Raw genomic sequence first — 16,198 nt, forward strand, 5'->3', positions numbered from 1 at the left:
ACTTCCGCAAGACGCAGGGACGCATCTTCCGGCTCAAGCCCTTCAGCGCAGAAGTCCGCACTTTAGGCGTCTGGAAGTTCCCGGAAGTGACCTGACCGTAGGCTTCCGGTGTGAGTCGGGAAGGATGGCGGTGGCTTCCACGTTTCAGGTTCTGCCACGGGTAAGGAGCGTAGAGATTTTAGGGGCCCGGGTGCTATAGTGGGGACTGAGTCTCGTCCACCAGCGCAGTCATGAAGACTGCGAGGAGCATCCAGCTGCCTGATAGCCCAGGGCAAGGGCAGAACCAAGGAGAGATCCGCCTTGCAACAGGAAATTTAGGTCACATCCACCCTTTTCTTAGCTCACTGTGTGCCTGTCTCGTGCGAGACCCAGTTCAGATTTCACCTGTTCCCCAGGTGGAGCTGGCTGCACCACCTCTCTGTGTTCTTCAGTCTGTTCTTTTGTCTAATACCTGTTAGAGATATTTCACATGTTAAGATAATTTTTTTTATTGTAGGCTTTTCACACTGCAACATCTCAGTACTACTCCGGCTGCTTCTCATAACTTTTGTGTGTGTTGCGTTTTCGTTTCAAGATATTTTCGAGTACGAGTTCCTCATTTCGAGTTCCCCTTTCGATTTCTTCTTTAACCCATGTGAACTATTGGTTATTCGTGAGCTACAGTGTGTTGTTTAATTTTCACATATTTGTGAATTTTCCAGTTTTCCTTCTGATGTTGATCTCAAGTTTCATGTCAGTGTGATCATTTGTATCATTTTAATCTTTTTAAATTTGGTAAGGCTTGTTTTGCAACCTTAGATAAATAGATAAGGTGATCTATCTTGGAGAATATTCCCACTCAAGGGTGCTTGAAAATAATGTCTTCTGCAGCTGTTGGGTGAAATGTTCTGTACATGTCCGTTTTGGTCCATTTAGTCTATATTGTTATTCAGGTCTTCTCTTTATTGATATTCCGTCTAGATGCTCTATTACTGAATGTGGAATATTGAAATCTTTTTTTATTGTATTGCTGTTTATCTCCCCTTTCAGTTCTGTCAGTTTGCTTCATATGTTTGAGTGCTCTGATGTTGGTTGCATATATATTTATAATTGATTTATATTTCTGGTGCATTTACTCTGTTACCCTTACTCTTATCATTATATGATAATGTCCCATATCTCTCCTGGTAGTTTTTGACTTAAACCCTGTTTTTTGTTTTTTTTTTTTAAGATTTTATTTATTTATTTGACAGAGATCACAACCAGGCCGAGAGGCAGGCAGAGAGAGGGGGGAAGCAGGCTCCCTGCCAAGCAGAGAGCCTGATGCGGAGCCTGATCCCAGGACCTCGGGATCACCACCTGAGCCGAAGGCAGAGGTTTCAACCCTCTGAGCCACCCAGGCGCCCCTTAAAGCCTGTTTTGATTGACATAAGGAGGGCCATCTTTGCTCTTTGGTTACCGTTTGTATGGGATATCTTTTTCATCCTTTTGCTTTCAACTTGTGTATTCTTCCATCTAAAAGAAGTCTGTAGTAACAGCATATATTTGGATCCTGTTTTTTAATCCATTTAGCCACTCTAGTGTTTTGGTTGGAGTTTATTTCGTGTGTGAAATAATTACTGATGGAGAACTTATTGCCATTTTGTTCATCGTTTTCTATCCGTCATATAGCTCTTGTGTCCCTTTTTTCCTCACTTTCTGTTACCCTTTGTGTTTCATTGTCGTACCCCCCTCCCCGTGGAGACAACGTTTAACCCCTTTCTCATTTTCTTTCTTTCTTTTTTTTTTTTTTAACATTTTATTTATTTGGGTGCCTGGGTGGCTTAATGGGTTCAGCCTCTGCCTTCGGCTCAGGTCGTGATCCCAGGGTCCTGGGATGGGGCCCCGCTGAGCCCAATGCGGGGCTCGATCCCAGGACCCTGGGATCACAACCTGAGCCGAAGGCAGAGGCTTTAACCCACTGAGCCACCCAGGCACCCTGACCCCTTTCTCATTTTCTATTATGTATCGTCTATGAATGTTTTATTCTTGGTTACCATGGGGCTTACATAAAACATAATAATCTATTTTAAGCTGTTAATAATGTAACTTCAATTACATACCAAAAAGCCTACCCTTTTACTTCACCCTGTTTACATTGTTGATGTCATAATTACATACTTTTTTTTTTTTAAGATTTTATTTATTTGACAGAGAAAGAGTATACAAGGAGGCAGAGAGGCAGGCTGTGCAGAAAGCCGGATGCAGGGCTCGATCCCAGGACCCTGAGATCATGACCTGAGTAGAAGGCAGAGGCTTAACCCACTGAGCCACCAGGCGCCTCTCTCTATATATTTTTTTAAAGATTTTATTTATTTATTTATTTATTTAAAAAGATTTATTTATTTGCGAGAGAACACACATGTGTACAAAGGTGGGGGTGGGTGGGGAGGAAGGGGCAGAGGGAGAGGGTCCCAAGCAGACTCTGCACTGAGTGCAGAGCCCCAACACAGGGTTGGAATTCAGGACCCTGAGATCAAGACCCAAGCAGAAATCAGGAGTCGGTTGCTTACCCAACTGCACCACCCAGGCACCCCCACAATTACATATTTTTGTGTTGTATATCCATGAGCCTATGTTTTTCTATTTCAACTTTTATACCAGAATTAAAAGTGATTTACGTACCACTATTATAATATCCTATATTTGTCACATATTTATCTTTACCCATAATATTTATATTGGTTTGCTTGATGATGTCATAAGTCCCTTGGGCGCATTTCAATCTTTTTCATTCTTCTTTTTCTTCCTCTGATTGGGAAATTTCAAATGACCTGTCTTTGAGTTCACTGATTATTTCTTCTGCTTGATCAAGTCTGCCGGTTAACCCCCATAGTGAATTTTTTTCATTTGGTTATTCTATTCTTTGGTTCCAAAATTTGTTCGGTTCTTTTTAATATTTCTTCCTGTTGATATTCTGTTCATGCTTTCTTTTCTTTTTTTTTCTTTTTTGAGCTCATTGAACATTTTGATGACCGTTGTTTTGAATTCTTTGTCAGGTAATTCATATGCCTCTGTTTTTTTAGGGCCAGCTTCTAGAGATTTATTTTCTTCCCTTGACTGGGCCATGTATTCCTGTTTCTTCATGTCCCTTGCAACTCTCTGTCAGATCCACACTTTTGAAAAAAGTTACCTCTCCTAAGTCTTTGTGGACTGGCTTTGTAGAAGAACAGACCTTCACCAGTCAGCTTGGCTAGAGATTCCAGGAGCCTGTCAGACTTCTTGCATGGATAGGTCTTCTCTAGGCTTATGCATGTGAATTCCCATTTGGAAGGATTTGCTGGCTCTTTTCAGGAATCTCTTACCTGGTTTCTAGATTTCTCATAAAGGGAGTTGGTCCATGTATTGTTGAGTTGGTGTCTCTGTGAGAAAAGGAGAGTGTGAGGCCTCCTGTTCAGTCATCTTGCTGGTGTCACTACCTTCTCATTGCATTTTGATAGGTTTTGCCCTTCTCCAAAATCGGGAGCCTGTGGAGGATTAGGAACCATGCCATCACTGTATGCTCAGATTGCAACACAAGCGAGTGACTAATATATACCAGTCCATAAGAATCTTAAGGGGCGCCTAGGTGGCTCAGCGGGTTAAAGCCTCTGCCTTCAGCTCAGGTCACGGTCCTAGGGTCCTGGGATCGAGCCCCACATCGGGCTCTCTGCTTGGCAGGGAGCTTGCTTCCTCCTCTCTCTCTGCCTGCCTCTCTGCCTACTTGTGATCTTTGTCTATCAAATAAATAAATAACATCTTTAAAAAAAAAAGAATCTTAAGGGAATATAAAGGAAGGAGAAAATATTTCTGCTGGAGAATTTCTGGAAGGGTGTTAAGTTAAGAATACATTTGCGGTTAGGGCTGGGTTCCAGTCCTAACTGCATTTACTATCTGGGTGACCTTGGTAAGTTATTTAACCTCCTGAGACTCCGTTTCCTGTGTAATAAAGTGGGGACAGTATCAACATAATTTCGTAAGAACTAAATGAGATTGAGTGCTTTAGCACCTAGTTAAGTGTTGAGTGAATGCCAGCGATGTTAGTCCTTATAAAGGTGTTTGTGGTTTATTTCAGATGCTTGCTCTGTCAAGGCGCCATCTAGTGTCTCCTTTGCTCAGCACACCATCATTCAGCCGTTTCTACAGAGGTGACAGCCCAACAGATTCCCAAAAAGACATGATTGAAATCCCTTTGCCTCCGTGGCAGGAGCGAACTGATGAGTCCATAGAAACCAAAAGAGCCCGGCTGCTCTATGAGAGCAGAAAGAGGGGAATGTTGGAAAACTGTATTCTGCTTAGGTAGGGAAATACGAGACTTGGTGTCACTTTCTTTTTTACTGGAGATGGCTTTTTCATCTTTGTTTTCTCTCTTTCTTGTTTTAGCCTCTTTGCTAAAGAATATCTGCACCACATGACTGAGAAACAGCTGAACCTCTATGATCGTCTGATAAATGAGCCCAGTAATGACTGGGATATTTACTACTGGGCCACAGGTACTGGGCATGATCAGCAAGCAGCATGATGTGAAAAGTAGGATGGTTCACGCTGATTTGAGTCTGGAATTTTGTGTCCTCGGCAATTTTTTTCTTTTGTTCATGCAGTCAACACTCAACCCCAGCACTCTCCAAATTTTTCAAAGTGTGCAAAATGGTTTTATTAAAGTTCTTTGTTTGTAAGCAACAGAAACCCGTCTGACATAAGCAAAAAGGGAGTTTAGTGGAATGGTATGGAAAGGCAGAGTTACAGAAAAACCAGGCTGGGAAGGGGGAATGGTGTGGAACCCGACAGCTCTAAAGGCTGTATAGCAAGTGTTCCTTGATAGTCTAAATTACCTTTGGGAAGAACGGTTCTCACTGTTTATAGTTAGGATTAGCTTTGGCTGTCAGAGAAAACAAACAAACCAATAATAGCTTAAATAAATCAGGACTGTATTTCTCTCTCATAACAGCAGTCCAGAGGTAGGTATTCCATTCAGAAGTCATGCCGTGCAGATCCCCCAGATGGCCGTCATGTGCTGTCTACCTCATGGTTGAAGGTGGTTGCTGTGGCTCTGTCTGTCATGGCTTATGTTTCAGCCAGGAGAGAGTGTGTAGAAGCTCACACCTTATTTTTTATGAGTCCTCAGAAGATTATGCCCCACACTTTCCCTAGTTATCCCTTGCCCACGGTTCAGTCACATGATGATTTTTAGTCAGGATGAAAAAATAATATAGTCTGTTTCATGCATTCAGTTACATTGGGGGTTCTGTTATCAAGGAAAAATGGGAGAATGGATATTAGCGGACATCTCCTCCATTTCTTTCACACTCCGGCTCTTCTGGTTTTAAGTTTCCAGCCCAGATTTGAGTCATAAAATAGAAACCATTCTGTAGGTTCTGAGCGTAAAGTATGATAATACAATCTTGAGACTTACATAGAGATCGGAAAACCCACAAAGTGTAAATATTTACTCTGCGCTCCCTTAGTGTTGTTGAGTAAAATTCCATCCTATGAATGTGCCTCACTGTTTGTTTATCCGTTGACCAGGGGAGGGACATCAGGTGTTCCAGTTTTAGGCGATTATGAGTAAAGCCACTATAATCATTTGCATATAGCTTTTTGTGGGTGTAGGTTGCAGTTTTTCTTGGGTAAAAACCCAGGAGAAGGGTCACTGAGTCATATGGTAAGAGTTAAGACAAACTTACTCTATAATGGAACAGGGAGTAAATATGTGCAGACCACATGGTCCTTGTCTTGAGTCTTCCACGCCTGTGGCTGGAGCCTCCAGGCTGCCATTGCTACAGTGTTGCAATAACATTTTATTGACAGACATTGAACTTTAAATTTCATAGAGTTTTCATGTGTCACAAAATACCCTTTTGACTTTTTTCCTGAACCATTTAAAAGTCATTCTTAGCACACAGGCCATACAAAAACAGGCAGCAGGCCATAGTTTGCTGACTCCTCTGTTAAGTGAAAGAGACCAGACTCAAAGTCTGGCCATACGTACTATATGATGCCATTTTTATGATGTTCTGGGAAAGGGCAAAACTATAGGGGCAGAAGACAAATTTGCCATTGTCAGGGACTAGATGTGAAGTTCCCCGTCCTTACCAGCACTTGGTATTATCAGGATTTTATTTGTTTTTGTTTTTAGCCATTTTAAGAAATAGGCAGTGATATTTCACTGTAGTGAATTGGCCTGGCCCTGATGATTAAGGATATTGAGGATCTTTTTTAAGTGCTTCTTTGCCATTCCTACATCTTTGTTCTTACGTCTCTTCAGGTCTTACCCCACCTTTGTTTTTACCTTGAGTTGGGTTGGTTCATTTTCTAACTGAGGTTTGAGTGTTCGTTGTGTCAGATTGAAATTCTTTATCAGGTGCGTGTCTTGGAAATTTCTTTTTCCTTGCTTATGGTTTGTCTTTGCATTTTCTTTTTTTTTTTTTTTAAAGATTTTATTTATTTATTCGACAGACAGAGATCACAAGTAGGCAGAGCAGCAGGCAGAGAGAGAGGGGGAAGCAGGCTCCCCGCTGAGCAGAGAGCCCGATGTGGGGCTCGATCCCAGGACCCTGGGATCATGACCTGAGCCGAAGGCAGAGGCTTAACCCACTGAGCCACCCAGGTGCCCCTGTCTTTGCATTTTCTTAACATTGTCTTTCACAGAGCGATTTTTAATTTTGATGAAGTACAGTGTTTTCTTTGGTACGTTAGTGGATCGTGCTTTTGATATTGTGTCTAAGAATCTGTTTTATCTGAATTCACAAAGATTTTCTCTGTTTTTCTTCTTGGAATTTTATAGTTTTAGAATCACCTGTTGAGTTTCTCAAAAAAAAAAAAAAACAGAAAAACAAAAACCTACTCGGGTTTTGATTGGAGTTGTGTTAGAACAATAGATCAGATTCTTCTAGCATTGAGAATTGTCTAATCTATCACATGCCATATCCATTTATTTAGATTTTTGACTCTCTTTTTTACATTTATTTAATATCTTAAAATTTTATTTTTCTGAGATAGAGGGTGAGCGCACAAGCTGGAAAGAGGGGCGGAGGGAGAGGGAGAAGGAGACTTCCTGCTGAGCAGGGAACCCAATGCAGGGCTCAATACCAGGACCCTGGGATCATGACCTGAGTGGTAGGCAGATGCTTAACCGACTGAGCCATCCAGGTGCTCTCAGGTCTTTGACTTCTTTAATTAGCATATTATCTATTGTTGTATAACAAATTACCCCAAAACTTACTGGCTTTAGACAAACCCGCCCTTATTATCTCAGCCTTTCTGTGGATCTAGAATCCAGTCATGGCTTAGTTGGGTGCTGTGCTCTACTCTGTCACAAAGTTTCAATCAAGGTGTCAGGCTAGGGTCTGGGGTTTCATCTGGAGGCTCAGCCCCGGGAGGATCTGCTTTAAGTTCTCTCTGGTGTTGGCGCAGTTAAGTGGCTCACAGGTCCCCACCTGCAGGCCCAAGTTCTTTGCCGGCTGTTGCCTAGAGGCTGCCTTCTGTTGCTTGTCACAGGGGCCTCTTCCTGCTTGGAAGCTTGCTTCTTCAAAACATGCAAGCTGAGAAGGCAAGAGAGGAGTCTCCTAGCAGGAAGGAAGTCTCAGTGTTTTGTAACCTAGTCACGGAAGTGACATTGTGTTGTCCTTGCTGTGTTCTGTTGGTTAGAATCGAGTCGTTAGGTCCAGCCCAGGGCAGGGAGTAGGCATGAGAATCACGCAAGAGCATGATAGAGGTGCAGGTCTTGGGGGCCATCCTAGAAGCCTAACTGCTACAATCTGTAGTTTAAGCGTATTTTGGAGATATTTTGCTGGGTTTGTACCTAGGTGTTTCATATACTTTTGTGCCATTATAAAGGGTACTTTAAGAGAAATTTTCAATTTCCCATTGTTGGTAGAAAGTATAAATACAATTGATTTTTGTGTTCTGTATACTCACTCAGATCTAGAAGCTGTTTTGTAGATTCTTTGGGATTTTCTGTGTAGACAGCTGTGTCATCTGTGAACAGGGAAGATTTTCTTCTTTTCCAGTCTGTATTAAACCAACCTTGCCTTCTCATGGTAAACATCACCTGGACTTTTGCTTGATTGATTTCATTTGATTGATTTCATTTGCTGGTCTTTTGGAGATCTTTGTATCTGTCTTCATGGGGGTACTGGTGTGTAGTTTTCTTGTAAGGTTATCTGGTTTTGATCAGGTTAATGCTGGCTTCATAAAATGAGTTATGAAGTGTTCTTCTCTTCCATTTTCTGGGAAAGTATATAGAGTTGGTATTATTTAAATATTTGGTAGAATTTGCTAGGGAAGCCTTCTGGATCTGAGGTTTTCTCTTTTGGAAGGTTTTAACTGTAAAGTCTAATTTTTTTTTTTTTTTAATAGCTATGGAACAATTCAAGTTCTCTGTTTCTTCTTACTTAGATGAGGTCCGTTTATTAGTGTGTCTTTAATAAATTTGGCCACATCACATAAGGCGTTAAGTCTATGGATATAAAGTTATGGTCATATTCCCTTTTTCTTTAAATGTTTGAAGAGCTGTAGTAAGGTCCCTCCTTTATTTCTAATATTGGTGATTTGTGGGGTTTTTTTCTTGGTCAGTGTAGCTAAAAGTTTATCGATTTTATTTATTTTTCAGAGAACCAGCTTTTGGTTACATTGTTTTTGCTCTATTTTTCTTTTTCTAATTTCATTGATGTCTGCTCTTTATTTCCTTTTTTCCTTCTTGTGTTGGTCTTAGTTTGCTCTTATTTTAGTTTTGTAAGGTGAAAGTTGAGCTCAGTGATTTGAGACCTCCTTTTCCACTGTAAGCATTTGATGCTATGGATTTCCCTCTAAGCAGTGCTTTAGTGTCATGTTGCGGATTTGGATCAGTTTTTCTCATTCATTTAATTCCTAATTTCCCTTCTGACTTCCTCTTTGACCCATGAGTTGTTTAGAAGTTTCTTTTCTTTTCTTTCTTTCTTTCTTTCTTCCTTTTTTTTAGTATTTATTTATTTGACAGCAAGGGAACACAAGCAGGGAGAGCAGCAGAGGGAGAGGGAGAAGCAGACTCCCTGCTTAGCAGAGAGCCTGACTCAGGGCTTGATTCCAGGACCCTGGAACTCAAACAGCTGAGCCACCCAGGCGCCCCTGGAAGTTTCATTCAAAATGAATGAAACTTACTAATTCCATTAGGACCCCAGAACTTAGGTTGTGTAGTTTCAGTTCTTTTAAGTTTCTTGAAATTTGTTTTATGGCCTGAACTATGACCGTGACACTTGACAAATGTCTCATGTGCACTTCTTTGAACATAACGTGTCTTCTGCACCTGTGGATGAAGTGCACTGTCAATGTCACCTCGGGCAGCTTGGTTGATGCCGTTCTTCCTGTTCTCGATGTTCTGACCGGTTTCCTCTGTACTTTGTTGATTAATAAGAGAAAAGTGTTGAAATCTCTAGTTATCTTGCAGATTTATCTATTACTCCTTTCAGTTCTCTGGTTTTCCTTCATATATTTTGAAGCTCTGTTTGTTTTTTTTTTTAAGATTTATTTATTTATTTGACAGACAGAGATCACAAATAGGCAGAGAGTCAGGCAGAGAGAGGCGGGAAGCAGGCTCCCCTCTGAGCAGAGAGCCCAATGTGGGGCTCGATCCCAGGACCCTGGGATCATGACCTGAGCCAAAGACAGAGGCTTAACCCACTGAGCCACCCAGGCACCCCTGCTGATAATATTCTTTGTTCTGAAGTGTCAGATAATAATTTAGGCATGCCAGCTTTCTTTTGATTAGTGTTTGCATGGTATGTATTTTTCCCATCTGTGTTAGTTTTCTGTGCTACATAGTAAATTACAAGAAACAGGCACCTGGGTGGCTCAGTCCTTAAGCATCTACCTTCGGCTCAGGTATGATCCCAGGGTCCTGGGATCGAGTTCCACATCAGGCTCCCTTTCCCACTCCCCCTTCTTGTGTTCTCTCTCTTTTTGTCAAATAAATAAATAAAATCTAGAAGAACTACGAGAAACAGTGATTTTAGACAGCATGGTTCATACATATTTACACATATAGTCATAGTTCTATAAGTGAGAAGTTCTGTAGGCCTAGAACTCAGTCTGAAATTGGTGTCAACTGTTCTGCATTCCTGTCTGGAAGCTCATTCAAGTTCTTAGAATTCATGTGCTTAGGGTTAGGGGCTGAGGACGATTGTCTTGCTCCCTGTTGATCTCTTTCAGCTCCGGGAAGCCACTTGCAGGTCCTTGCTGCAGGCTTCCTTCCATCTCAGCAACGGAGATTCTCCCTCACGTGGAATCCCTCTGAACACTTCAGATCTCTCTGACTTTCCTTCTGCCACCAGCTGGAGAACAGTGCTTGGAAAGAGCGCATGTGGGGCGCCTGGGTGGCTCCGTCAGTTAAGCATCTGACTCTTGATTTCAGCTCAGGTCATGATCTCAGGGTTGTGAGATCGAGCTCCGTGCTGGGTGTGGAGCCTGCTTAAGCCTCTCTCTCTCCCTGTCCCCCCTTAAAAAACAAATAAAATAAAGAGCGCATGTGATGAGGTCAGAACCACCTGGATAATTTCCCTGTGCTGAGGTCAGCTGTGCCGTGTAACCTTATCGCGGTCAGCATCGTCATGTTCACAGTCCTGAGGGTTACGCAGGACTTGTATGCAAGGGGATTGGGGAATACTGAGGGCCAGCTTCAAATCTGCCTCCCACACCATTCCTTTGCTTTTGACCTATCTTTGTCTTTATGCTCAGATCAAGCTTCTTCTAGATAGCATATGTAGTCTCTTTTTTATTCAGTCTTAGAGTCTCTACCTTTCCATTGATATGTTTGGCCATTTGCATTTATTAATTGAACAATGTGATTGAATTAAAATCTGCAGTCCTTTTGTTTCTTGTTTCTTCCATCTGTTCTTTTTTCCTTTTCCCCTCTATTTCCATTTTTTTAATTGAGTATTTTAAATTTCATATGACCTCCATTGTTGGTTTATTGTTTATATTTCCTGTATCACTTTTTGTAGTGATTCCCCTAGGCTTTACCATATACATCTGTAATGAATTAGTGTCTCTTCAAGTTATATTTACTGTATCACATAAGATATAAGAACTTTACAATAATATACTCCCAATTCTTCCCTCCCATCTTGTCGTTGTCACACTTTTTACTTTTACTTATATTGTGGGCCTATACTACATTTCTCTTGTTTCACTTCAGACAATTGTCTTTTTTTTTTATTTTAAGATTTTATTTATTAATTTGACAGAGAGAGTGTACAAGTGGCAGAGTGGCTGGCGGAGAGAGAGGAGGAAGCAGGCTTTCTGCTGAGCAGAGAGCCCAGTGCGGGGCTTGATCCCAGGACCTTGGGATCGTGACCTGAGCCAAAGGCAGACACTTAACCAACTGAGCCACCCAGACACCCTAGACAATTATCTTTAGAGCAGTTTAAAATAAGGTAGAGAATGTTATATTTTATATAAATAGTTTTATAAATTGTAATTTTTATAGTATATTTTATATATGTACAACAATAAATAACTATCAAATATATTTTAAACACTTTTTAAAAAATTTTATTTATTTGACAGAGAGAGAGATCACAAGTAGACAGAGAGGCAGGCAGAGAGAGAGGAGGGATGCAGGCTCCCTGCTGAGCAGAGAGCCGATGTGGGGCTCGATCCCAGGACCCTGAGATCATGACCTGAGCTGAAGGCAGAGGCTTTAACCTGCTGAGCCACCCAGGTGCCCCTCAAATATATTTTATATTAACCTTTATTTTAGTCATCGCTGGAGATCTTCATTTCTTTGTATAGATCCATGTTTCTATCTGGTATCCTATTCCTTCTGCCTGAAGAACTTCCTTTAATATTTCTTGTAGAGCAGGTCTGCTCTTATGAATTATCTCTGTTTTTGTCATTTTTGAAAGATATTTTCACTGGGTGTGGAATTACAGGTTCACAGGATTTTCTTTCAGTGCGTTACAGGGGCCTGTTTGTTTGGCTGTTAGTGTGCGGGGTTGAGGCCGTCTGGTCAGGAGCGGTGCTGGGTTCGGGTTTGCTGTTTCGGTTACCTTTATTATACCTTTACCTTCCAATTCCTGTAGCATTACCGTGAGCTGTTTCCTGGTATGTGTAGGTTCTGACAAGAACTCTACTGTGTCTCTTTATTCCCATGCGTGTAATGTCTCATTTCTTCCTGAATGTTTACACCATTTCATCTTTGGTTTTTAGGTGTTGAATATGATGTGTCTTGATGTTTGTTCTTGGTATTTTTCCTGCTTGGGTTCTCCGGGCGTGTAGGCTCCCATACACTGTTTACTTGTACCCTCCAGCTTCTAGATTCTGTTTGGTGTCTTTAAGTCTTTTCTTTTTCTGTATCAGTTTGGGGAATTTGTAGCGGGTGAGACTGATCTGTCTTCTAGTTCACCAGTTCTTTCCTGCACTGCAGTGTCGAGTCTCTCGATGAGCTTGTTGAGGTCAATCTGCCTATTTGCTACTGTGTTTTTAGTTCTAACATTTACATTTGGCTTTTATAGTTTCCAGCTCTGTAGTCGAGCTGCTCATTTGGTTCCTACATTTTGTCTACTTTTTCTGGTAGAGCCTTTAATATTTTAGTTATTTTTTATTTAAAGATTTTATTAATCAGAGAGGGAGGGGGCACGTGAGCAGGGGGAAGGGCAGAGGGAGAAGCACACTCCTCGCTGAGCAGAGAGCCGGGTGCGGGGCTGGATCCCAGGACTCCAGGATCATGACCTGAGCTGAGGTAAATGCTTTGAAATGACTGAGCCACCCAGACCCCTAATGTATTAGTTACTTTATTTATTTATTTTTTTTTTAAAGATTTTATTTATTTATTTGACAGAGAGAGATCACAAGCAGGCAGAGAGGCAGGCAGAGAGAGAGGAGGAAGCAGGCTCCCTGCTGAGCAGAGAGCCCGATGCGGGGCTCGATCCCAGGACTCTGAGATCATGACCTGAGCCGAAGGCAGCGGCTTAACCCACTGAGCCACCCAGGCGCCCCTATTAGTTACTTTAAATTCCGTAACAGTTCTGACATCTGGGTCATCCCCAAGGCTTTCTCTGTTGATCGCTTTGTCTCTTCATAGTGTGTTGTGTTTTTCTTCTTTTGTGTGCATGCGTATCTCATAATCTTTAATTGAGTCTTAGACATTACAAGTAGGACAGTAAAGAGTGAAGTGAATGGTGTTTGTGCCTAGAAATGGGCATGCTTCCAGTAAGTTGTTAGGATGGTGTCGAGTCAGTCTAGTTAGGAGTTAAGCTCACCTAGATTCTGTTACTGCTCTCCTTCCCTTCACTGCACCACCAGCCTCTTGCTCCCATCCGCGGAGAGTAGGGGCTGAGTTTCCGGAAGGTAGTTCTCCGTGTTCCTGTTCTCCCCTCAGCTTTGCAGCCTTCCCCCTATTTCTGTTCCTCAAAGGGAGTCTCTCGCTGCTCCTGCCTTTCCCAAAACAGTAGATTCCTGTTGCTTCCCACTTGGGGCAAGGAAGGTTGGGAGGGCATTCTCTGTTGTCCTGGTTCACCTTCAGTCCCTGTGGCCCTGCCTGTCCCACAGGATGAGATTTTTCTTTTTTTCCTTTTCTCTTTTCACCATCCCAAATGGGTCCTTGAACAAGTAGGAAGTAGGATTTGCAGACCTACACCCAGTCTCTTAAGCCTTTTATTTCGTTGAGGAGAAGGGCTGGGCTAGGCTTTATGCTTTTTTTTTTTTTTTGCGATGTTGGCCACTCCGCTGCTCCCAGCTTGCACCGGTGAGGGAGACTTTCTCCCACCTCTTGCTCTGAACTAGTCTCGGTCAGGAGCGCACTCTGGAGGTTTACTGAGAACAGCCTGCAGGGCGTGCACTCCCCGGCGTCTGTGGCTAGCCCCCACTTGGCTTGTAGCAGTTGGTTAAACATTTTAGCCGAACTCTTCTGACCTGTCCCGATGGTATCCGGTGTCTGTTCTTCCTGGGCCCTGTCTCAGGCAGGCAGGTGCTCAAGTGCACTTTCTCCTTCGGGGTGGGGGGAGCTTCTCTTCCCTTAGATTTTATTCTACTTGGTTGCCCCGTGACCTCTGTTCTCGGATGACTTCACAGAAAGTCATGCTGTTTGTAGTTTTTCTGGCTTTTCTTGTTAGGATGAGCCCAGTGTTCTTTCCAGCTTGCACTCTTCCGGGGGGATGCCTCAACCTCCTGGCCTGCAGTGATCACAAAAACAAAACAAAACCCGACACCAAGCCCCCTAGATGCTGGGCTCTGTGCTGAGTGAAGGGGAATTAAGCTTTGAGGAATTCTCTCTCCCAGCATTGTAGTCTTGGTAGGAGGGTCATTCTCCAGCACATTACCTAAGCTTCCCCGGTGGGAGACTTTGCTTATAACTGGAATCTTAAGCGAGTATCTCCAGGTGGAGAGAGAGGTGGGAGGTAAGCAGGCACACGGGGCCCCCTTGCACACCCCCAAGATGATACTCCCGTGGCTTTGCTGTCCATGCCCTTGTGGCCTCTCCATCCGCATCTGGTTCTCCGGGGTCATGTCCATTTTGTGTGCCTCTGACAGTCTTCTGATGAATTCCTTTTTGCTGAAGTTAGTAGAGCTCCTAGTCTGTCATGTACAACCGAGAACTTCCACCTTGGGAAACGTATAGGCTGGAAGGGGAAGCACAGTACCCAGAAAACACAGAAATGCTGAGTGCAGAGCAAATTCGTGCTGCCGCGTATGGACCGGCCGGGGGGTCAGCCGACTTGTTCATAAAAGGCCAGACGGTAAATAATTTCAGTCTTGTGGCCATATGGTCTCTGTTGCAGCTACTCAGCTCTGCCATCCTCGTGCAGAAGCGGCCGTGGACAGTATGTAAACAGATGGGAGCAGCTGTTCCAATAGAGCTGTTTACCCAGGCAGGCAGCCGTGGGTCACCCGCTCCCGCTCCAGGCCACTGTGTGCATTTAGAGGAAGACTAGAGACAGTCTGTGTATCTCCCGGTTCTTTGCAAAGGCCAGAGTTTCAAGTGTCAGGGTCCTTTTGCCTGAGGATTAACTGACATCATTCTTTCTGCCCATTCTTCTCTTGCAGAAGCGAAACCAGCCCCAGAGATATTTGAAAATGAAGTCATGGCACTGCTGAGAGACTTTGCTAAAAATAAAAACAAAGAGCAGAGACTGCGCGCCCCAGATCTGGAATACCTCTTTGAAAAGCCACATTGAGCTGTGCACCAGCGCCCGCCGTGGGGGCTCCATCCGTGGACCCTAACTTAGGATAGATCCCGGCCTTGGCTTCCTGCTTCTCCTGAGACACTCAGCCCACCCAGACCGTTTGTCTTGTTTCACATGATGGACCCATCTCTCAGGACATGTAAATACTGGGTGTGACTCATTCTCACACTTTGTTGGTTTAGTTTTAAGCCTAAAAGCAGTTGCTGGTGTTGCCGGCACTCGGGCCTGTTGCTCTGGCTCCGGTCTCCCGAGTCGGGCCTCTGCCACAAGAGGGCAGTGTCGGGACGCGATGGTGCTCCCCCGTAGCTTCCGCCAGAAGTGTGTGCCCTGCAGAGACAGCCCGCTGCGGGGGCTGGGTAGTAAGCTTCCCAGAGCAGCCCAGGGCTTTGTTCAAGTGAAATCTGCTCCCCCCTTCCCCCCCAGGTAGAGTCCTTCCTCCTGGGGCAGCAGACCCAAGCCCCCTGAGCTGACTCTTTCAGAGGCACGGCGGGCAGAGCGAGGGCGGCAGGCAGAGATGTGTGGGCTTGCTGCTGACGAGTCCACATCCTCCTCCTCAGATTTTCTCACGAACGTTCACTCTGTACACTGAAAGATAATTAAATATTAAAGAATATTTTATGAAGGAGAAATCACAGTTCCCGGCCCTCACACAATTATTTTAATTCTGTCTGTCCTCATATAATCCACAGTCACTTGTCTCCAGAGTTATATAAGGTGACAGCCACAGGATTGATTCCTGTATGGCATGATGGCAAGCTTTCTCTGTCTTTCTACAGTCTTCCCGGTGATTGTAGTCGACGAATCAACAACACATAAGCAATAACATCTTAGAATGAATCGTTTGGCATTGCTGAGCTCCGGGGCCAGGAGACTAATGTGTGTCTAGCAGTGGTCTCCCTGGAAGGATTTGCTCTCAGAACTGTAACCCAGTCATCACTGTCGCCCCCCGGGCTGGGCGGGGACCATTCGAGGTACAGACCTCAGAAAGCAGGCCAGGGGGGAGAAGCACGGGGTTGGTGATCACAGGAGATGCTTGCGGAGAG

General features: G+C 43.6%; 1 protein-coding gene across 1 annotated transcript; it reads left to right on the forward strand.

Annotated features, from left to right (window-relative positions):
* Nucleotides 1-59: 59 nt before the first annotated feature.
* On the forward strand, nt 60-15,789 carry SDHAF2 (succinate dehydrogenase complex assembly factor 2). Its single transcript, XM_032879176.1, has 4 exons — nt 60-160; nt 4,073-4,296; nt 4,381-4,490; nt 15,016-15,789. Exons 1-4 carry the CDS (start codon nt 125-127, stop codon nt 15,144-15,146), a joined length of 501 nt encoding a protein of 166 aa, XP_032735067.1. The 5' UTR covers nt 60-124; the 3' UTR covers nt 15,147-15,789.
* The last annotated feature ends 409 nt before the right edge of the window (nt 15,790-16,198 follow it).

Source organism: Lontra canadensis, unplaced genomic scaffold (assembly GCF_010015895.1).
Source record: "Lontra canadensis isolate GAN:19392208 unplaced genomic scaffold, GSC_riverotter_1.0 scaffold66, whole genome shotgun sequence".
In the NCBI taxonomy this organism is placed as follows: domain Eukaryota; kingdom Metazoa; phylum Chordata; class Mammalia; order Carnivora; family Mustelidae; genus Lontra; species Lontra canadensis.

Excerpts from the sequence above, each read along its gene's own strand:
- SDHAF2 (XM_032879176.1), top strand. The coding sequence starts at position 125 with ATGGCGGTGGCTTCCACGTTTCAGGTTCTGCCACGG. Across the intron at positions 161-4,072 it reads CGTTTCAGGTTCTGCCACGG|ATGCTTGCTCTGTCAAGGCG; the intron begins GTAAGGAGCGTA and ends GGTTTATTTCAG. Across the intron at positions 4,491-15,015 it reads TATTTACTACTGGGCCACAG|AAGCGAAACCAGCCCCAGAG; the intron begins GTACTGGGCATG and ends CTTCTCTTGCAG.